Genomic DNA, 23,231 nt, shown 5'->3' with positions numbered 1-23,231 from the left:
GGGAAGAAGGCAGTATATGAAACTTCTCTGTGCCTTCTGCTCAATATTGCTGTGAAATAAAATATAAGACTTAATAAAAATAAACGCCTAACAAAACCATATCTAAGATCATAGTTGTGCTCTTGCTTGAACTGTTTGAGGCTACACATTTCACCTGAAGTCCACATCCCTCCCCACAGGAAGGGGAAAGGAAAGGATGAAGGAAAGAAGAGAGGAGTCTTCATTTTGAATTTGGAACCATGTACATGTGCTCCCTAGTAAAAGTTCATCTTTTTTTAAAATGCACAAAGTAGTATGCCTTGGTCAGTTAAATAAAAGAGGTTAATATGATTTACCTGATCATGTCTTTGTAAAAAATCTACGAGAAAGCACACCAACACCAGAGGAGAGTTCCATCTCCTTAGTTGCCAGGTGCCTGGAAGAGCTAAGGAGCAGCAGAGGGAAGGGCAACACTGCCAGCTGGTGCCAGGATGGAGAATACTCAGCCCGAGATCCTCAGCTCCAGGCCCCATGAGGCCAAGCATGCAGCTTTCCCAGCTACCACCGCTGCTCCACCTTTCAGGCGGTGGCCCTCTGCCGTGTGGGTGTGAAATCCAGGCCCGAGTCTCCCTGGCAGGATGGGGCCTGCTCCGTGCGGTCCCTGAGCTCCGTGAGCGAACAGCAGACAACTATGCTGGCGCAGGCTGCTTGGCTCTGGAGAGGCAACAGACGGTCAATCTTGGGCTTGGATCTATGGAGCCTATAGCCTCGAGCGACAAGCCCACCAGGAGCTAAGCCAACTTTAGGCACAGGAAACTAGTCTGGGGGAAGACACAGGTTGTGTTGGGGGCCTTGCTGCTGTCTGTGTGGCCAGGGGAGGCCTCCCTGAAAGCCGCACTTGAGGTGCCAATCAGAAGCCACTGCACAAACTCCAGAAGAGGCTGCAGGCTGGCACAGGGCCCGCGCGGAACCTGCGAAGAGCAGTGTGCTGCCCAGGGGCGCTGGGAGTGAGGGGGCCCGAGAAGGCACTATGGACACACTGGAGGTTCTGGACACGAATCTAGGGGTCACAGGAAGCCCCTGGAATGTACATGAGGGGAGGCTCTGCCTGCACTTGACACATAAACAGCAGGGGGAGAGCAGTTGGGAGGCGGCCGAGGGGGCCGTGCCAGGCTGTGAGTGGGAGGTGACTGAGGGGGTGGCTGCAAGGACTGACAGAGCCAACTCCAGACTGATGTTTGCAGGCAGAGATGGTAAGGCTGGCTGCAGGTGAGGCTGGAAGAAGATCTAGGGTGACTTGTAGGTTTCTGGATGAAGTAGCTGATAATTACAGCCAGGACTTGCTGGTTTCTGAGAGCTCATGTCAGGCATGGTCCTAAGGACTGCTTCACACACAGGCACACATAGACACACTTGTTGAACACTCACAAGATTGCTGTAGGGAAAGGACTGTTATTATCCTTCTTTTACAGGTCAGGACACTGAAGCACAGAGGAGTCAGCATGCCCTAGCCATGCAGGAGGATGCAGTGGCCAATGCCACTGTCCTTGCTCTGCCCCCTGCTGGCTCCCAAGGATGTGGAAGGATGAGGGGCCTCCACCGAGGTGGGGAAAGGGGCAAATTCAAACCCCTTTCGGGACACATCACTCTGCAGACGTCTGTGATGCACAGAAGAACTGCCCCCGGAACCCCGAGGGCCGCACATGGGGACCGTCAGAAGACACAGGGCTCCGGCAGGGCCGACGTGGGCAGAGCGTGCAGGGCTGGACTGGCCATGTGCGTAGGGAGAGAGGCTGCGGCTAAGTCTGATGCTGAATGCGGCACGCAGAGCACAGGCTGCGCCCCCGAGCTGGCTCTCACTGTAGCAACGCAGGTCCACTGCAGGGGCACCTGGGTCAGGATCTCGGGGTCCTGGGATCCAGCCCCACCTCCTGCTCCCTGCTTCACCCTCTGCCACTCCTATCCCCTCTAGTCATTCTCTCTGGCTCTTTCTCAAATGAATAAAAAAAAATCTTAAAAACAATAACAACAACAACAAAAACCAAGTCCACTTACTGATGCCCACTCTGCATGCTCTCATGAATCTTACTCACTGGATTCTGAACATCTATTTATACTCGTCCATTCTTTTTTTTTTTTTTTTAACATATATCTTTTAAAGATTCATTGATTTAGCTTAAAGAACGAGCAGAAGAGGGAGAGGCAAAGAAACCCAAGCACATTCCTCCTGAGTGCAGAACCCGACTGAGGGCTTGATCCTACTACCCCAAGACCACAACTTGAGCCAAAATCAAAAGTCGAGGACTACTCAACCCACTAAGCCACCCAGTGCCCCATACTCAGCCATTCCAACAGAGCAGACTCTCACTCCTCCCTGTTTATCAAACAGGCTCTTCTCAAGGGAAAGGTAGCTCGAATTTTCTAAAATAAATCTAGGGTGACACCTGGGTGGCTCAGTCGCTTAAATGCCTGCCTTTGGCTCGGATCACGATCTCAGGATTCTGGATGAGTCCTGAAGCAGGCTCCCTGTTGCTCCTTCTGCCTGATGTTCCCCCTGCTTGTGCTCTCTCTCTCTGACAAATAAATAATCTTTTTTTTAAAAAAGGAAAAACCTTCTACATCTATATTTTTTAAAAAAATAAATAAATCTAGAGGCACCTGGGTGGCTCAGTGGTTAAGCCTCTGCCTTCAGCTTGGGACTTGATCTCAGGGTCCTGGGACTGAGCCCCACATCGGGCTCTCTGCTCAGCGGCGAGCCTGCTTCCCCCTTTCTCTCTCTGTCTGAACTCTCTGCCTACTTGGGACCTCTGTCTGTTAAATAAATAAATAGGATCTTTAATAAATAAATAAATCTAGGAAAGGAGTGGCAGCCTTCAACTTCTAAGAGGCTATGACTGGACTGACAACCATTTGTTTTCAGAACAAAATTCCACCTAATTGTCCTTTGCAGATGACGAAGTTGGTGGATTGCTTCCAGAAAACTGTACTTTTTCTCATGGTTCAAACTAGGAGGGCAGCCTTGTGGGGAGCACCTGTTGCACAGCCCACTGCAGGGGGACAGGCAGGCCTGAGGGTGACTCACACATGGTAGAGGCATGCTACTGTCTCAAAAACAGAGGGGACAATTTTTGAACTTACCACGGCTTCTGACATGGATGGGAATTTCTGCAGCCCTGTTCTACGAAGAGTCTCCCTGGGACTCCGCAGGTGCAGTTTTAGCTTGCCGAAGAGGATCTTCAACAAAAGCAGGGACACGTGATGGATGGGTCTCAGCTTTGAGAGAAACTGAACATCACAGCCACAGAAGGCCCACCCAATTAGATGCTACAAACACTCAAATTCTGATCTCATACTGTTCTTGGATTTGCAGGCTTTGAAGGAATGAATCTCAATGTGAGAAAACATGAACAACTTATATACTTTCCAGATAATAAACATAAAATAATATTTATAAATTAAGACTAAATCTCTCTTTAACCCCTAAGAAGTATTTTTTTTAAAGATTTTTTAATTTATCTATTTGATAGACAGAGACCACAAGAAGTCAGAGAGGCAGGCAGGGAGAGAGGAGGAAGCGGGCTCGCTGCTGAGCAGAGAGACCAACGCAGGGCTCAATCCCAGGACCCTGAGACCACGACCCGAGCCGAAGGCAGAGGCTTTAACCCACTGACCCACCCAGGTGCCCCAGAAGTATATTTTATAAAAAACAAAATTTTGCTTTACCTCTCGAAGCTGATTATTACTTGTTATAAGAAACCGCTCTCCTGCAACAAAATGGGCTTCTTGCTCCAGTTCCTTGAGACGAGACTGTGAATGTGATATAAAATCTTACTAATGGTTTTCGCAATCTAAAATTATTTTATTTGCTCATTAAACAGTTCCCAACATAAGTTATTATAAGAATAAAAAATAGCCAAATGTTTACCAAAATGTATATTAAAAATATATCCTTTGACTCACAGTGGAAACCTCAGGCTCACAGAATCATCCTCTCCCAAACCTCAGGAAGCAAAATGAAAGAAGCAAAATAGGAAGTAACACACCAAAATAAGGGAAGAATGAATTCTCTAGGAATATTACTCCTAGAAAAGGGATCTAGCATCATACTACCAACTTGAAAGCATCAAAGTTATCCCACGGTAAAGGAGCTAGGACCATTGACCTTGTAGGTCCCTCCCACCCAGCGGAGAGAGCAGTCACAGAGGACACCAGGGATGATGCTCTGAACTACCACATCCAACTACACGGAACACAGTCTGGCTTGAGGTGAGGGAGGTATGGATGGTCCAAGTGAAAAACAATCTAAGCATGTCCTCTGCATCAGCTGACACAGCACAGGGTCGGGGGCAGAGCTGAATTTGTAAGCCCCCACCCCCTTGCCACTTCCATCAGAAGAAAAGTAGCAGGCAGCCAGGATTTAAAAACATAATTGTAAAAATGGGGCACCTGAATGGCTCAGTGGGTTAAGCCTCTGCCTTCAGCTCATGTCATGATCTCAGGGTCCTGGGATCGAGTCCTGCATTGGGCTCTCTGCTCAGTAGGGAGCCTGATTCCCTCTCTCTCTCTGTCTGCCTCTCTGCCTACTTTTGATCTCTGCCTGTCAAATAAATAAATAATATCTTAAAAAGATATATATAATTGTAAAAGAAAACAGAGCAGGGGTTAAACCAACCCACCCTGGTGAACTATCACTTGCATTCTCTCCTTCATTGGACAAAGGCAGCCTTGAGGCTGACATTTTGAAAGAAGTTACAAAGAGGGTCCAGAGAAGTTAGGAGCTGAATGAACCTGATACAGGAAAGGAGTATCTAGGTGAAAAGAAGAAGCCAGAAACACGTGCCTCAGCTAAAGTATGCCAGAACTCGGTTGTCAAAGAAAGAAATGAGAAAAAGAAACCAAGGAGCAGAGCATTAAAGGACAGATAATGGATCCCTTCAGGAGTAAGCCATACCTTAGGGAACAAAAACTCCAGCAACAAATTGTGTGAGCTTCCAGTTAAAACGGCACAGTAAACTTGCACGATAATGCGCTCGTGTTTAGGCACGGGAAGAAATGGATAAATAAACAGAGAAAAACAAAAAGATAGTTTCTTAAAAGAAACAAAACAAAACACAAGCATCTCTTCAGAGCGGGAATAGATAACACACTGCAAAGCAGCAGGCAGAACAAGGGGGAAGCCCAGTGGGGCTGTGGGGCCAGAGGCTGGAGGCCCCGTCAGGCCATGAAGCAGGCACGGCAAGCCCTCCGTTCAGAGAGGAAGCTGGGCCAGCTTGTATCAGTTACCTGCTGCCACATGACAGAGCACACTGGAGTGGATCAGCACCTCGGGTGGGGCTCAGCTAGGCGCAGGTGCTGGCTGCGTGGCCGCATGGGTAAATTCATTTCAAATTGTCACCCATTTAAAAGTTATGTTAACTGGTTTTTTCTTATTGATAGGAGTTCTCTATTGTAGTCTGCATAGGAGTCCTTTGTCATATGCATGAAAATACAATCAAAATCCCAACAGGATTTTTTAAAAAGTAGATCAAAGAATTTTATATGGCCAATGCAAAGAACTTAAAACTAGACAATACCATATAGAATAAACACAAAGATGGAAGACATACCATAGGGTAGTAAGATGTATTATTACAAAGCTACCATAACTAAGGCAGGGGAGTATTAGCACAGGATAGACCAATAAACCCCATGAAACAAAACAGAGTCCAGAAAAAGATCCACATTACAAAATCAAACATACACTGAGACCAGCCTTGAAAATTCCCTAAGCAGACGAAACCCATGTTGTCCTACAAGTAATGCTCCATTTAGTCTCTTCTGGGAGATAAGCAAGGCTAACTTGATCTGGGTTGTTTCTTGCTTGTGCCTCTGAAAATCCTAAGTGAATCTCAAATTGTGCTCCCCAAAATCCTACTGCAGTAGTCCACCACTGTGAAGAATAACCAGTCTTTGCCTCCACACCATATAAGGGGCTTATGACATCAGACCTCTGAGCCTCACTCCATTGCTTGTTTTGAGTGCTCCTAGTTTGTAAACTGTTTTTCTGATATGTGTACAATTAAGTTTTGCTAATTACTACTTCAGTGCTCCCGTGGTTTTACTTCTGCTTTTCTCTGAACTTTTGATGGTATTGATCTGACTTATGACACAGATGTTACTGTAATTCGGTGGGGGGAAACAATGGCACTTTTAATAAACTGAAAAAAAACAGAAATCAACTTGGGGGGAAAATCTTAATGATACCTGATACCATATAGAAAAATTAATGTGAAATGGATGATATGCTTAAAATAATACAGTTTATAGAAGAAAACACAGAAGAATATCTTTACTAGAAGGCATACAAAAGAGATCAGCACATAAAAATTCTTAAACATTTGAAAAAATGGTTCACTGAACTTCATTAAAATAAAGAGATTCTGTTCACCAAAAGATACCACTATTAAGAGAGTGAAAAGGCAAGCCATAGACACAGACTGAGCTGGAAAGTATTTTAGGTTCTATGGGCCACATATGCCTCCTGTCACGTATTCTTCTTTATCTTTGTTTATGTGTTTGTCTTTTAAAACTGTAACAACCACTCTTAACTTGTAGGCCATATGAAAATAGGCCACAGGATAGATTGGGTCCAGACTATTGTTTGCCAAACCCTGGACTGGGAGAAAGGATTTTCAATATATATTATAAAAGACAGAATTTATTACAAGGACTCACATACAGAATATATAAAGAACTCTTACAAATCAATATGAAAAAATCAGTTAACATAAATTTCAGAGTGAGTGAAATCTTTGCAAAATTGATAACGAAAGAGTACATCCAAAATACCACCAAACGAATGGAAAGGTCCTCAATATGATTAATCATCAGGAAAATGCAAACTAAATCCACAATGTAAATCCACACAATCCACTGTAAATATACAATGACAGACCCATCAGATCAAGTAAAGTGAGAAAGACTGGCAGTGTGCATGGTGAGGATGTAGCAAATGGACCTGGAATTCCAAGAAGTCTTTGGAAGTATCTATTACCACCTACACACACCCTATGTTCTAGCAATTCCACTTCCAGACATAAAATCAGGAGACAGGGGCACTCACATTTATGTACATGAATATTCACAGCCACTGTGATCACAGTGCTTACCGATGAGAAGGATGTAAGGAAGCTAAGACACGTTCTAAAATGGGTGTTACCCAGCAAGTCTCATTGGAACACACGTCTGCTAAACTCACCAAACAAGAGAATCCCAAAGACGGAATGTGAATAAAAAAAGACAGAACCAAAGATCCCACATTGTGTGGTTCCATTTACATGAAGCTCAAAATCAATGAACAGAGTCAGATTAATGGCTCTCTCTGGGGGTACAGATGAGGAGGGGACAGGAAGGAGGAGCCTTCTGGGTGCTGGAAATATTCTATATCTTGCTCTGGGTGGAGTCACATTCATGTGTATGTGTGTAAAAACATGTCAAGCTGTGCACTTAAAATTTATACCAAGGAGATTCTGGAAAAAAGTAGGAAGCACGTGTGAGCAACTGCCTCCCCATCTGGACCACAGCTGCAGGGGCAGAAACCATCTGATGCAATGACCATCCTGGACTCAGGAGTCTATTGACAGCTTGCAACTTCCAGCCTTGGAAGGTAAATTACAGCTACTTTTGGTCAATTTCAGCTCTTAGCATGATAGCAGCTACCCATCCCCATCTTCCACCACCAACCACACTGCAGGCAATCATCCACATGTTTCTGGAACCGTGTGCAGAAGCCAGGGTGGGCAAAAAGACCCTGTCCTGCAAAGAGCAGGGATCTGGGCTCTGACTGCCAATTTTAATAACACATGTGCAGACAAATAGGCAGGCAGCCATGGTTGTAGCCCCTCCCCACATTGTTGTAAGACCCTCCCTCTCCAGCTGAACAGACTTCCAGGGGAATTAAAGGGCCAGTACTCTTTTGCATCTCCTTTCATTTTTTATTTTTCCTCCTTTTGAGAGCCAGAAATTAAAGACAAGGATGTTCAAACACTACTGCTTATGCAGGGAAAATTAGAAGCAGACCATGTATACCCAGGAAAAATCTTAGGAAAAACATGAGAAGACCTTAAGCTTGCTCCTCAGGCTGATCTTCAGCACAGAGACACTCCATGGCAATAAAAAAACCAAAACCAAAAACACTAACATAGAACAGCAAACCCTGTGGTGGGGGAAGAATATGATTTCCAGAGCTACCACATTATCAGATTCAAATGTCCAATGTTCGATAAAAAAATGTCAGGGCACACAAAGAAAAGTACCACATTCAAAGGGAAAAACAAAACAAAACAAAACATCAACAGAAATTGTCCCTGAATAAGACCTAATGGCAGATCTACTAGACAAAGACATTAAAACAACTGTCTTAAAGATGCTCAAAGAACAGGAGGAGGATGTGAAGAAAGCTAAGAAAACAATGTGTGAGCAAAATGTAAATAATGACAAAGAGAGAAAAAAAAAACTAAAAGGAAATAAAAAAGAAATTCTGGAGCTGAAAAGTATATTAACTGAAATAGAAAATTTCTTTGGGTGGCTCAACAGCAGATTTGAGCAGGCAGAAGAAAGAATCAATGAACTTGAAGGCAAGATAATGGAACTTACTGAGGCTGAGGAACACACAGAAAAGAAATTGAAGAAAAGTGAACAAAGCCTAAGGGACCAATGGAACATCGTAAAGCAGATCAGCATAAGGATTGCGGGCATCCCAGAAGGAGGAGAGAAAGAAAGGGGCAGCAGAAATACTTGAAGAAATAATGGCTGAAAACCTTTCAAATTGGATGAAATACACGAATATAAATATCCCAGAAGCTCCACAAACTTCAAGTAAGAGGAACTGAGATCAACACCAAGGCACAATGTAATCAAGGTTTCAAAAGCCAAAGGTGAACAGATAATCTTGAAATTAGCAAGAGAAAAGTGTCCTCACATATAAGGCATCCTCAATAATGTCGGTGAGCAGATCTCTCATCAGAAACTTTAGAGGCCAGAAGACAGTGAGCCAATATTTTCAAAGTGCTAAAAGGAAAAACTGTCAACCAACCATCCTGCATCTGGCAAAACTGTCCTTCAAGGCTGAGGGAGACACTGAAATATTCCCAGATAAAGAAAAACTGATGGAGATGTGATCACTACATGTGCCCTGGAGGAAATGCTCCAGGAGTCCTGCAGGGTGACATGAAAGGACACTAGACAGTGTCTCAAAGCCATATGGAGAAATAAAGATCTCAAGAAAGGTGACTATGTGGGCACTTATATAAGCTAGTATTATAATAACAATCTGTCACTGCACTTTTTGTTTTCTCCATATTTAAAAGAAATTATGAGTTAAAAGCTAGTATTACTGTAATGTTGGTTTATAATTCTAAGTCATGTTTCCTAAATAGTTTAAGAGACTAATGCACTTAAAAAATTATTAGCTTATGTTTGGGGCACACAATGTATAAAGATATAATTTTGTGGCATCAACAACTGAAAGGGGTGGGGATAGAGCTGTAAAGGAGCAGAGTTTTTGCATGTTATTCAAGCTAAGCTATAATAAACTCAAATTAGAGTGTTATAATGTTAGGATGTTAAATGTCATCCCCACGGTAACCACAAAGAAAATAGCTATAGGATATACACAAAAGAGAATGAAAAAGGAATTTAAATGATTCACTACAAAAAAGCAACTAAACACAAAGAAGACAGTAATACAGGAAACGAGAGACAAAAAAATGTATAATGCACATAGAAAACAGCACAACGACATAAGTTGAGTCCCTCCTTATCAGTATTACTTACATGTAAATGGATTAAACTTTCCAATCAAAAGACAGAGATTGGCATAATAGACAAAAACATATGGTCCAACTACATGCTGTCCATAAGAGGCAAACATTATTTTTTTTTAAAGATTTTACTTATTTATTTGAGAGAGAGAGAGCATGAGCAGAGGGAGGGGCAGAGGGAGAGGGATGAGCAGACTCCCTGCTGAGCAGGAAGCCCAATGTGGGACTCAATCCCAGGACCCCAGGACCATGACCTAAACCAAGGCAGATGTTTCACCAAAGGAGCCACCCAGGTGTCCCAAAAGACAAACTTTAAATTCAAAGATACAGACAGGTTGAAAGTACAAGGACAGAAAGAGATATGCAAATAGTGACCCAAAGAGAGCAGGGATGGCTATATTAATATAAAAAAAATAGACTTTAAATAAAAAATGGTTACTAGAGACAAAGGATGACATGTATGTGACACATACAGCAACTGTCATACAACACTTATAAACACTTACACACCTAATGACAGACCATCAAAATATATGAAGAAAAAAATGACAGAATTGAAGGAATAAATAGACAATTCTACAATAATAGTTCCACTCACAATAACTGGTAGAACAGCCACAGAGAAGATAAGGAAACAGAGGACTTAAACAGCACAAGAAACCAATGACATCCAACAGACACACAGAGCACCACCCACAACAACCACATGCACTTGCACATGGGACATTCTCCAGGACAGACCATATCTTAGGCCACAAATTAAGGCTCAAGAGATATCAAAAAATAGTTATTATACAAAGCATCTTCTCTGACTACAACAGGATGAAGTTAGAAATCAATAACAAAAGGAAAACTGGAGGGGCCCCTGGGTGGCTCAGAGGGTTAAAGCCTCTGCCTTCGGCTCAGGTCATGATCCCAGGGTCCTGGGATTGAGCCCCGCATCAGGCTCTCTCCTTGGCGGGGAGCCTGCTTCCTCCTCTTTCTCTCTGCCTACCTCTCTGCCTACTTGTGATCTCTCTCTGTTGAAAAAATAAATAAAATCTTTAAAAAAAAAAAAAAAAGGAAAACTGGAACATTCACAAAACTGTGGAAAATAAATTATTTTTAAATGATCAAAGGATCAAAGAATAAATCAAAAGAGAATTTAGAAATTATTTAGAGATGAATGAAAATGAAAACACAATATACCACAACTTATGGGATGCAGCAAAAGCTGCAATAAAGGGGATTTTTTTTTTAATTTTATTTATGTACTTGACAGAGATCACAGGTAGGCAGAGAGACAGGCAGAGAGAGGTAGGAGGAAGCAGGCTCCCCGCTGAGCAGAGAGCCTGATGCGGGGCTCGATCCCAGGACCCTGAGATCATGACCTGAGCCAAAGGCAGAGGCTTAACCCACTGAGCCACCCAGGCACCCCTAAAGGGGAATTTAATAGCTATAAATATTATAAATATTAAGAAACAAGAAAGACCTGAAATCAATAACCTAACTTTACAACTTAAAGAACTACAAGAACAGATTAAACCCAAAGGTGAAAAAAAGAAGATGATAATAAATATCAGAACAGAGATAAATGAAATAAATAGGGAAAAAATAGAGAAAACTGATAAAACCAAAAGTTAGTTTTTCAAAAAAATTTTTTAAAAATTGACAAGTTTTCACTAGGTAGACTAAGAAAAAAAGAGAAAACTCAAAGTAATAAAATCAGAAATGAGAGTGGGGACATTATTCTACAAAAATAAGAATTACAAAAGAGTACTATGAATTACAAAAGAGTACTATACACCAACAAATTGGATAACCTAGATGAAACAGATAAAAGTTCAATCAACAATCACAAAACCCATCAAGATTAAATCACCAAGAAATAGAATCTGAATAGTCCTAAAACTAATAAGGAGATTGAATCAATAATTCTTCTCCCAACAAAGAAGAGCCCCAGATCATTAACTTCACAGGTGAATTCTACCAAACATTTAAAGAAGAACCAACACCAATCCTTCCCAAACTTTTCAAAAAAAAAATGGAGAGGATGGAAGACCACTTCCTAACTCATTCTGAGGCCAGCATTACCCTGATACCAAAGCCAGACAGAGATACAAGAAAAGGATAGACCAACAACCCTTATGAATATTGATGTAAAAATCCCCAACAACATAGTAATAATATTTTTAAAGGACTATATACCATGACCAAGTGGGATTTATTCCTGGCATGCAAGTATGGGTCCATACATGGAAACTGATCAATGTAATATGCCACATCAACACAAGGAGGGAGGAAAAAAAAAAAAAAACAGAGGATCACGTCGAAAATCATTTGACAATATTTAACACCCTTTCATGATAAAAAAAAAAAAAACCACTCAGCAAACTAGGAACAGATGGGAATTACTTCCACATAATAAAAACCATATAAGAAAACCCACAGAGGGGTGCCTGGTGGCCCAGTGGGTTAAGTGGGTTAACCTCTCTTCAGTGGGTTAAGCCTCTCTTCAGCTCAGGTAGTGATCTCAGGGTCCTGGGATCGAGCCCCACATCGGGCTCTCTGCTCAGCAGGGAGCCTGCTACCCTTCCTCTCTCTGCCTGCCTCTCTGCCTACTTGTGATTCCTGTCTGTCAAATGAATAAATAAAATCTTTAAAAAAAAAAAAAAAAAGGAAAAGAAAACCCACAGAAAGACTGAGAGCATTTCCTCTAAGATGAGGAACAAGGCAAGGTTGTTTGCTTTCACCACTTCTATTCAACATGGTACCAGAAGTTCTGGTCAGAGCAATTAGGCAAGAAAAAAAAAAAAGGCATCCACATTGGACAGAAGAAGTAAATTTATCTCTGCAGATGATATAATTTTATGTATAGAAAACTCACCATTTATGTGTAGAGTCCACACCTAAAAAAAACAAAAACAAAAAACAAAAAACAAAAAAAACCTCCAAACAACTGTTAGAACTTTGGAACTTAGCAGAGTAGCAGGATACAACATCAACACACAAAAATTAGCCATATTTCTACACATGACAATCTGAAAAGGAAATTACAAAAACAATTCTATTCATAGTAGCATCAAAAAGAATAAAATATTTAGGAATTAACAAAGAAGGTGAAGGACTCATACAGTAAAAACTATAAAACACTGCTGAAATTAATTTAAAAATAAATAAATAAATGGAAATACATCTCATGTTCGTGGATTGGAAGACTTACCAAAACTACTCAAAGAGATCTACAGATTCAATGTAATTCCTATCAAAATCCCAGAGACCTTTTTTTCAGAAATAGAAAAATGCATCCTAAAATTCATAAAAAATCTCAAGAGACCCCAAATAGCCAAAACAATCTTGAAAAAAGAACATATGTGGAGGCCCCATACTTCCTGATTTCAGAACTGACTACAAAGCTACACTAACCAAAACAGTGTGTACTAGCATAGGACAGACATAGAGACAAAGAAAATAGAGTCGTGAACCCAGAAATAAACCCTTGCAAATATGGTCAAATTATTTTGGACAAGCACACTAAGAACATTCAATGGAGAATGTACAGTCTATTCAACAGATAGTGCTGGGAAAACTGAGCATTCACATGCAAAAAAATGAAGGTGGATCCCTACATTGCACCATTTATAAAAATTAACTCAAGGACCTAATCAAGGTATCAAGGTATCAAGGACCTAAATGTAAGACCTACAACAATAAAACCCTTTGAAGGAGACACAGAACGAAACTTCACATTATTGTATTTGACAGCTATTTCTTGGATATGACAACAAAGGCACAGTTAACGAAAGAAAAAAATTTTACATTGGACTATGAAAACTTAAAAATTTTGTGCATCAAAAGACACTATCAACAGAGTAAAAAGGTAACCCATAAAAATGAGGAAATATTTAAAAATCATATATCTGAAAAGGATTACTATCCAGAGTATATAGAGAATTCCTAAAACTCAATAAGAAGAAAAAATTAACAACCCAATTAAAAAATGGGCAAAAGACCTGAACAGGCATTTTACTAAAGATGATACACAGATGGTCAGTAAGCACATGAAAAGATGATCAATATCACTAAACATTAGGGGAATGAGAATCAAAACTACACTGAGATACCACCTCATACCCATTGGGATGGCTATTATAGAAAGAAAACAAAACAAAAAACTGAGAAAACAATAGGTATTGGTGAGGATGTAGAGAAAGTGCGCTTATGTACTCTTAGTGGGAGTGTAAAATGGTGGAATAAGTACAGTGATTCCTCAAAAAATTAAAAATTACTGAAAGATCGAGCAATTTGCCTTGGGGTATGTACTCAAAAGAACTGAAAGCAGGGCTTCACAGAGCTCTTTATACACCCGTGTTTATAGCAGCATTACTCACAATGGCTAGAACACGGAAGCAAACCCAGTCGTTTGCCTCCTCTGGCAGATGAATGGTAAGCAAAATGTGGTACATACATCTGACCTTGAAAAGGAAGAAAAGTGCAACACACTAAAACCAGGATGAATGTTGAAGACATTATGTAAAGTGAAATAAGCCAGTGACAAAAAGATAAATTCTTTTTTTATCTTTTAAAAGATAAAGAAAAGATTCAACTTACGTGAAGTACCCAGACAGTCAGATCATAGAGACAGAGAGCATAACTGTGGCTGTTGGGAGCGGTGGGGAGGGGCGAGTGCGAAGTGACTGGGATGGATGGCAGTTGTGCCGTATAAGCACACGAATGTATTTAATACCACTGTACTGTCTAATCGGAAATTGCTAAGATGGTAAGCTTTATGCTAAATGTTACATTTTGTCACAATAATTTAAAATATTTGTACTATTCACTGTAGGCAACTTCTTTCTCAATTAAAAAAGTACATAAAAAGAAAAAAATCAGGTGGATTATAAACCTAAATGCAAAGGCTAATAAAAATGGCTTTTAAACATAACACATGAGAATACTTCATGAGCTTGACGTATGGAAAGCTTTCTTAAACAGCACACAGAAAGCACTAACCGAAAAGACAAAGATGGGTAAATTATGCTACATTAACAATTAGGAACTTCTTATTTGTCAGAAGACATCATGAGGAGAGTAAAAAGGTAACACAGAGAGGGAGAAGGTCTATGTGACAGGCTTGTAACTGGAGTTTATCAAGATGTCCTATAAATTAGTAAGGGAAAGACAGACCCCTCCATGTGAAAATGGGTAAGAAACCTGAAAAAAGATCTTTTACCAAAGAGAAACTCCTAGTAGGCAATGATGACTTGAAAAGCTATTCCATCTCATCAGTAGTCAGGAAAATAGAAACCAAAATTCTACCGAGATACCATTATGTCCCCACCAGAATGGCTGCTCTGAAAAGCCTGGGGTCCCTATGTAGGTGAGGCTGTGCAATGGCAGGACCCTCCCATGTGTGCTCCCGGTGGTGTGACTTTGAAAAACAACTCAGTGCTGCTTCCAGAAGCTGAGGAGACCATCCTGAGCGCAGGGCCCAGCAGACATGCTCAATGGAGCAATGTGCCATACCCCAGATGCTGTCCACAGTGGGACGCGGGCGAAGGAAGACAAAGCCCGAGCCACACAGGACAGCGGTAGAGCTGAGACTCAGGGTGGAGGGAGTGCATCAGATGACCCCTAACTCATAGTTCCAAAGGAAAGCCAACTTACGGTTTAGGCACTGAGGTGGAAAGGAAACCAAAGCAATAAGTAGTGACTCCAGAAGTCAGGGAAGAGGTTACTTTGGGCAGCGGGAAGGGGTTCTGATGGCGAAAGGGCACACAGCACTTCCGGAAATTTTACACTATGACTCAGGTGATGGTTATACCAGAGCTTCCCTTAAAACAACTTCCGTGAAACATTTTAATGCATTTTTTTTATGCATCTCCATGCACCCTCTGTATTTTTAATTTTTGACATTCATTTTTTAAAATTTTGTTCTTGCTTTTTAAAACGATTTTATTTATTTGGAAGAGAAAGAGAGAGAGAGCATGAGTAGGGGGAGCAACAGAGGGAAAAGCAGACTCCCCGCAGAGCAGGGAGCCTGGAGCCCAATGCAGGATTCGATCCCAGGACATTGGGATCATGACCTGAGCCAAAGGTAGATGCTTCACCAACTGAGCCACCTGGGTGCCCTATTCTTGCTTTTACCAAGAACCCAAGAAAGCCATGAACTCCCCTCACCAAACTACGGGTGGTGTCCCTGTGAGAAGAATCTGACCTTTGAGAAGCCGGAGGACCCATGAAATCCTGTGTGCACCACGGAGCGAGCTCCCAGCTATGTGCCCGTTTAAGGCTCATCAGAGCCCAGTGCTCCCCTGCACATACATCCAAGCCAGGTGAGCGAGGAACGGAGAAGGGGGGGGGAAGGACTTACAGGCAGGAAAGAGCTAACAGGCAGCCTGGCTCTGAAATAAAAACGCACCCCCAGCAGGGCTGAAGTCCTCTCCATCTCTCCTCTGTTCACCCGAATGCTGTGGCTCTCCATCACTGTGATTCAAACACCAAAGCAGATCAAACTTGCATCAATGAGTTATTTCCACGAAAGCCTCCGGGACGGGGAGCAAGACTTACTCCCTGACAAGGACAATAATGACAGTGCCTACTGCGTCCCACCTCCACCAACAATCTGTGAGGGTCAGTGCTAGAGCCCAGCAGTGGCTGTGGGGGCCGCAGGGACACTCCCTGAATGGCCACATGGGATGGAGTCATCTCAGGCCAGCCAGGCTGAGGAGTACTGGGCTGGGCTCGGCTCCCCTAGTGCCCAGCAGGACCTGGGCCAAGTGGGGGCTGAGAGGCAAAGGCAGAGGAGGGCCTGCACCCCCTGTCCTAGGTGCTGTCCCAAGGGGCAGGATTGACAGTACACCACCAGGACGAACAACTGCTGTGCAGAACACGCCACAGGCTCGTTCCACACTGCTGCTCTCAGGAGTGTGGGGCTGCCGCTTGGCCAGGATGCAAAAGGGACCCCATGTGACTGAGAGGTCAGAACTGTCTTATTCTTCTAGATCAACAGGTGATGCTCTCCAACCTCTCTTATTACAGAGAGGGGAATACAGGGCTTGCTGCCTCGAAGCACTCCCATGACACACAGCCCACCCTAATAAGAGAGAAACAGCTGCTCTCAAACAGTGTCAAGAATTCCCTAGAAACAGGACTGTCTGTCATCTTTATGGTATCTTACCTGCCAAAATTGGTATCAGAGGAAGCTCCAAAGTACAAAATAGTTGCCATAAACCATAAACCTGTTTTGTAGGAAGAAATGATACCAATGTTACTTTTAAATTATTTCTGTCTGCACTGGGCTGAACAGCCTACTTGATAGCACTGAGGTGGAATTCAGGCAACTCCCACCCAACAGCCACCCTCCTGCCATCCTCCTTCCTAGTAGAACTCCTATTTCAAATATCCTATTTCCTTACCAAGACCTCATAGAGATATTTAGAAATATCGGGTAGGCCAATTCCCAATTCTCTTTATCTTTCTCATTTTTAAAAATTTTAAAAATATTTTATTTATTTGAGAGAGAGAGAGAGAGCACACACACACAAGGGGAGCAGCAGAGGGAGAGGGAGAGGGAGAAGAAGACTCCCCATAGAGCCAAGAGCCCGACGAGGGGCTCAATCTCAGGACCCTGAGATCAGGACCTGAGCCAAAGGCAGACACTTAACCAACTGAGCCACCCAGGGACCCCAAATCTTTCTCATTTTTAAGTGTGATGTAGGTCTTTTAAACTTTTTTTTATAAAAAGTTTTTATTTTTTTTAATTAAAAAAAAAGATTTTATTTATTTATTTGACAGACATAGATCACAAGTAGGCAGAGAGGCATGCAGAGAGAGAGTGGGGGAAGCAGGCTCCCTGCCAAGCAGAGAGCCTGATGCGGGGCCTGATCCCAGGACCCGGAGATCATGACTCTAGCCGAAGGCAGAGGCCCAACCCACTGAGCCACCCAGGCACCCCGGTATTTTAAACTTTGAATCTTCCACTTAACTTCAGAATAGGTTTACTGAATTCCCAAAAGTGTAGCTAGAATTTTCATTGGTTTTTGCATTGGCTTTAGAAATTAGTGTGGGGAGAGGTGAAATCTTTAGATGAGGTCACCAGGTCACCTCCTCCCAGAGTATGAAAGGTCTCTGCATTTATTCAGACTGTCTCCATGCCTCTTCTCAGGGGTTTTGTCATGTGTGTCCCTTCCTGCTTCCATCCAAAAGCCCTCGGCCTCACCTACACCTCCACCGTGCCCTCACTGGACTCCTCCCGGCCCCAAGCCCTGAACTTTGCCCTCGGGGAAGGGCTGACATGCTCCAGGCCACTACCTGGCTCCTCCTCAGTTCTTGGGCTGCGTCAGTAGGGAAGAAAAAAGGGCTTCCTCTCTCCCGCTGGACCTCTCCCAGGATCCCATAGTCCTGGGCCTGCGGCCACAGCGCTTCAAGCCCAGCTCCTGACCAGCAGCCTCTGCAGGGCCTTGGCTCTCCCCGGAGCCTGGTGACAGCTTCCCCTCCAGGCCCAACGGTGGAAAAGCTTCCAGGCAGTGCCTGTCCCCTGATGCTTCTCTGTCCCTTACTGGCCCTCCACTCCTGGCCTTGCATCCACACACAGTCCCTTCCTTCAACTCTTCTTGACTGTTCCTGTGAATGCCCTCTGCTTCCCAACGAGACTGAGGAGAGCTGTGTCCATCTCACTATTAAACTAAAATAAATGCTCTGCTTTTATGTCAATGGTAACTAGAAACATTCCAGCTGAGGAGCACCTAGGTGGCTCAGTGGTTTAAACATCTGACTTTGGCTCAGGTCGTGATCTCAGGGTCATGATCACAGGGTCCTGGGATGGAGCCCACTCAGTGGGGAGTCTGCTGGAGAATTTTTCTCCTTCTCCATTTGCCCCTCCCCCTACTCATGCACTCCTTTTCGCTCTAATAAATAAATAAATAAAAACTTAAAAAAAAAGAAATATTTCAATTCATTTGGTAGCTTTTTAAAAATGCTACAGTTATTAGCCTACAGAAAACATTTTTTAAAAACTCCAAGTCTGGGGCACCTGGATGGCTCAGTGGGTTAAGGCCTCTGCCTTCGGCTCGGGTCATGATCCCAGAGTCCTGGGATCGAGCCCTGCATCAGGCTCTCTGCTCAGCAAGGAGCCTGCTTCCTCCTCTCTCTCTGCCTGCTTCTCTGCCTACTTGTGATCTCTTTCTGTCAAATGGATAAATAAAATCTTAAAAATAAAATAAAACAAAAATAAAAACTCCAAGTCCTTGGGGCACCTGGGTGGCTCAGTTGGTTAAGCAATTGCCTTCGGCTCCAGTCATGATCCCAGTTTCCTGGGATCAAGTCTCACATCTGGCTCCTCGCTCAGCAGGAGCCTGCTTACCCCTCTCCCTCTGCTGCTGCTTCCTCTGCTTGTACGCTCTGTATCTCTCTCTGTCAAATAAATAAATAAAATCTTAAAAAAAAAAATACCCCTCCAGGTCCCATCATGTGGTCTGTCCCTCTATGAGTGAGGCACAAGTTCACTTGGCCTGAGAATTCACTGCTCTGTTTTCTGCACAGCTGTGAGCATGGATGGGAGTGAAAGATGCTCTTGGGGAACAGTGAGCAAGAGTGCCTGCCGACCCCAAGTTACAACGAGATGCCTTGCCTTCAGCTGGGAGCAAAGGCCCATCGTAAGTCTGTAGAGTGTCTTCAGGTTCACACGTACATTCTGATTCTTTAAAAGATCAGAAAGAATGAAAGATTAGGCAAACTTGCAGCAATGTTCATCGAAATCCAAGGAGGGACACAACCCACAGAAATGGGCACTAGCTAGGTGGCATGAGTCTTTCCATGGCAGACATGACTCGTCAGCGACCTCACCAAATACCTCCCGTGGGCAAGCTCCCACGTTACACAACAGCCTTCTTACCAGGCAAGTGCAAGCTACCTGGAGCCTCTCCCGCAAACCCAGTTTTTTCCTCATTTTGCAGGAATTGCAGAGTGTCCACGGTACAAAGATCACACAGTGGGACAGACAGACACGTACTCCCCATGTGCCCCAGTAGGCTGAGGAGCCACGTGGCCACCCTCAGCATCCGTCCTCACCCAGACGTCAGCCCCAGAGGCCTGAGCGTGGATGATCAGGGCTGCAGCCCGTGACACACAGCCTGACTCTCCTTGCCGGATAACTCGCTCTGCCAAACAACTCCCCACACTCCACTTTTGGCCTCAAGGTCCCAAGCCAGAGAAACCCCAGGATGAGGAGCCAGCAGTGGGCTGATGTAGTCTGGCCTTTGTACTCTCCTCATCCCCAGCCTTAGCTCTCACGCACGACTGGTCTCGGGGCAGAATGTCTACTCCTGCCTGAATGAGCTTCCCACAGGACAGACCTCATGATGAGCCTCCCACTATGAGTGGTTCTCCAGCCGGGGCTCCGCCAGGACAAGACCGAGCTCCAAGGGGGACCAGCACCTTCCCGAAAGAGCCCCTGACACAGCTACCCCTCTACCCCACACCTTCCTTTGCAACCTCACCCTTCCCTCCAGCTCCCGTGCTGCTCCCTTGGCCCAGACTCCCCCTGCATTCTCCCAGATAATTCCCATCACCTCTTCAGCCAGCACAGAGTGGGCCTGGCTCTCCCCTCCCACCCCTCATGCACTGCAGGCCTTCACAGTGGACACATTTCAAGTCAAGAGATTCAAGTGTGAGTGCACAGAGGCTGCTGCTTTTCTTCCTGCAGTGTGCTGAGGGCCCTGGGTGAGGCAATGGCACACGGGCAGTGGTGGGACGGGCAGGGTCCCCAGCACCGTCAGCAGCTGCTCCAGCCTGGGTGCGGGGCCCTGGCTCCTTGACAGGGAGAAAACACCTCTGTGGCTGCTGCTCTGTTCCCTGTGGCTATTCCCGTCCTCAAAAGCACTAGGAAGAAACTAGACTTTAGAGTCAGAAACACACACTTTGAACCACAGCCTCAACTTGACTTTGGGCAATGTGCATGCACATTGACCTTTCTGTACCTTGGTCTTCTCCTCTATAAACTGGAACTGGTAGTGTGGAGGTGGGCACATCCCTATTTCAGGGATAGTGTCTCGGCTGCCGTTTGAGGAAGCTCCCCTCCCAGCATCATATGATCAGTAGAACTCACCTTCATGTCCTACACCCCTGCCAAGGGGCACACATGTGGCACAGTGAGAGAACTCCCTGTGGGTCTTCAACAAAAGTGACAAATGGCTCACTACTGGGCCTGGGGCCTGAGGGCTCGTGTCTTCTGCGGCCTGCTACTGCTTTCCCTCTGAGTCTGTGAGCTCCCCAATATTCCTCTGACACGTCTTCAAATTAAGGGGGAGTAAGTTTCTGCATTTGTACCTTCAAGTCCCCATCTTACTCAGACCCTCCCTCACAGATGGCACAGGATGAAGGGCAGGAGCGAGCAGACCTCAGAGCCCTCACCTCACCAGCCACTCTGCCCCAGTGGTTCCCAGCCCACAGCCAGTACTTGTGCTCCCTGAGTCCCTGTACACTCACCCACTGGTGCGCCTAGCGTGTTGCTGTTGATTTGCACACAGGAAGCCTCAACAGAGTGGCCCAACTGGGGGTCCCCTCCTCGGGGACTTTGCTCCAGAGCCATGAGTACCATGGCTTCTGCAGACGCAGTTCCTAACAAATCGGTGTGTCTCCAGGACAGGCCTTGGGAAGACCCACCTGGACACATGGAGTGAGGTGTGGCCAGAGCCTCTGTGTGGTGGCCGGGCCACCAGCACTATGAGCAGCTCATGGACCCAGAGCACGTGGCTTGCTGACCCCAGAGAGTCCTTTTAGAAGAATCCTGCTGTGAATAGACAGGGAGTTAGTTCCATGAAGGAACAGAAGTCACCCATCCTAATTCAATATCCTCCACCAGAAGCATCAGAGTAAAAAGCATTTGTGCAGAATAAGTGAAAATCAATGTCAGAAATGTTCTTTTTACTACAGGACTGTATGAAGTGGAAGAATTTTCAAGGAAAAAATTCGGGTTGACTAAGTTGGTAAACCCTGATCTTAACACAACTCACCACAACATTTCTTGAGGAATTCCCATATGTGCTGTTCACGTTAACAGAGATGGAGCCTTCAAGGTATTTTGCCACTAAATCTTCAAAAGAGGGTGCAGCATCCCCAGGATCTATAAGCCAGGCAGCAATTCTGGGATCAAGCCCTACAAAATGAACAACTACAAAGAAAAAGGCCATTTAATCACTCCAAAAGAACAGAAGAAGCATCCTTTTCTCAAGGGTCAAAATAATAATAATAGCACTGCCATCTAGTTATGGAGCTGAGTGCCAAAATGATGCTCAACCATTCCTGAGGAACTCAGAGCCTTTGGTACAAGCAGCCTCCACGACCTAGGTCCCACACAGGCAATACCCGTGGGGAACTGACCCCAGACAGCCGAAGAGGGGGACTAAACTAACGTGGAACTGGGACCTCTCACAAATGTTCAGAGGTGGTGATGAGAACCCTTCAGTATTCTTCTGGCCTCCTCTCCCCCACCAGCCCCCCGCCCCTGCTCCCCAGCTTTCCAACCCTGTGCCTCTCACTGGGCTGTCTTCCTAGGTGCTCCTAACCCCTCTTCAGGGTGTCCAGGAGCCCAAGTCTTGTGAGCTGAAGAAAGAGCGTAAGTGTCCTCATTGCCGAGTTCAGGGGTGTGGAGCAGTGGGCAGTGTATGTGAGGACAGAGATGCCTGGCATTTGGGGCATTTCCCCTGATAAGAGGAAAACCTGAGAGACCCCCCCAGATCTCTGCTGCAATGGGATGTGTAAAACAATGCCACCCCTGGAGCTTGGGCTGTCACTGCCCCTAAGTACTAGATTTCTTATCCAAAAACCCAGGGAAGAGGTTACTGTACATCTCTGTGAGACATATGGGAAGATGCTTTGTGAAAAACAAAAACGACATTTGCTAAGTAAGTTTTGGTGCCAGAGAATTTTAAACATGGACAGGCAAGCTATAAAAGGGGGAACTAATAAACTGAGAGATCAATCTGAATTCTAAGCAACTGTGTTTTTAATTTGCTTTACATTTTCTAGATTTATTTATTTATTTTAGAGAGAGAGAGAGCACAAGCAGGGGTAGAGGGAGAGAGAGAGAATCCCAAGCAGATTCTGCACTGAGCATAGAGCCCAATCCGGGGCTTGAACTCAGGACTCTGAGATCATGACCTGAGCTGAAATTAAGACTCGGATGCTCAACCAATAGAGCCATCAAGGTACCCCAAGTTACTTAAACATTTTGAATAATGTTACATAAAAACAAGGAGTTTGCTTTCAAACAAAATTGTAGTCTTAGATCACAACACACTAAATATTATATCCTTTGGCATCTTTAAATTGTGCTTTCTAAGAGACTTCTATTTGCCAATGCATCTGGTATTGTGACTTTTTTATTTGATGTCTGGGAAGTCCCCGACGTTGGCAGGTTTGGAACCTTGGCTGGAACAACATGGGCAAGTGCTCTGGGACCTGCACCCACAT

The 23,231-nt window shown here is 44.3% G+C and overlaps 1 protein-coding gene across 1 annotated transcript in view; it reads right to left on the bottom strand.

Moving 5' to 3' along the window:
* Positions 1-23,231, bottom strand: part of POLN (DNA polymerase nu) — a 139,380-nt gene that overhangs the window by 89,977 nt on the left and 26,172 nt on the right. The window contains exons 6-11 of the mRNA XM_032856283.1: positions 21,773-21,930; positions 19,390-19,458; positions 16,939-16,999; positions 16,180-16,244; positions 3,703-3,786; positions 3,118-3,213 (exon numbers count right to left, since the gene is read on the bottom strand). Coding sequence (XP_032712174.1) covers positions 3,118-3,213; positions 3,703-3,786; positions 16,180-16,244; positions 16,939-16,999; positions 19,390-19,458; positions 21,773-21,930 — 533 coding nt within the window. The remainder of the gene's footprint in view (positions 1-3,117; positions 3,214-3,702; positions 3,787-16,179; positions 16,245-16,938; positions 17,000-19,389; positions 19,459-21,772; positions 21,931-23,231) is intronic.

Source organism: Lontra canadensis, unplaced genomic scaffold, assembly GCF_010015895.1.
Source record: "Lontra canadensis isolate GAN:19392208 unplaced genomic scaffold, GSC_riverotter_1.0 scaffold1, whole genome shotgun sequence".
In the NCBI taxonomy this organism is placed as follows: Eukaryota; Metazoa; Chordata; class Mammalia; order Carnivora; family Mustelidae; genus Lontra; species Lontra canadensis.
The sequence above is the reverse complement of the archived record's forward strand: the minus strand, read 5'-3'. Positions and strand labels throughout refer to the sequence as shown.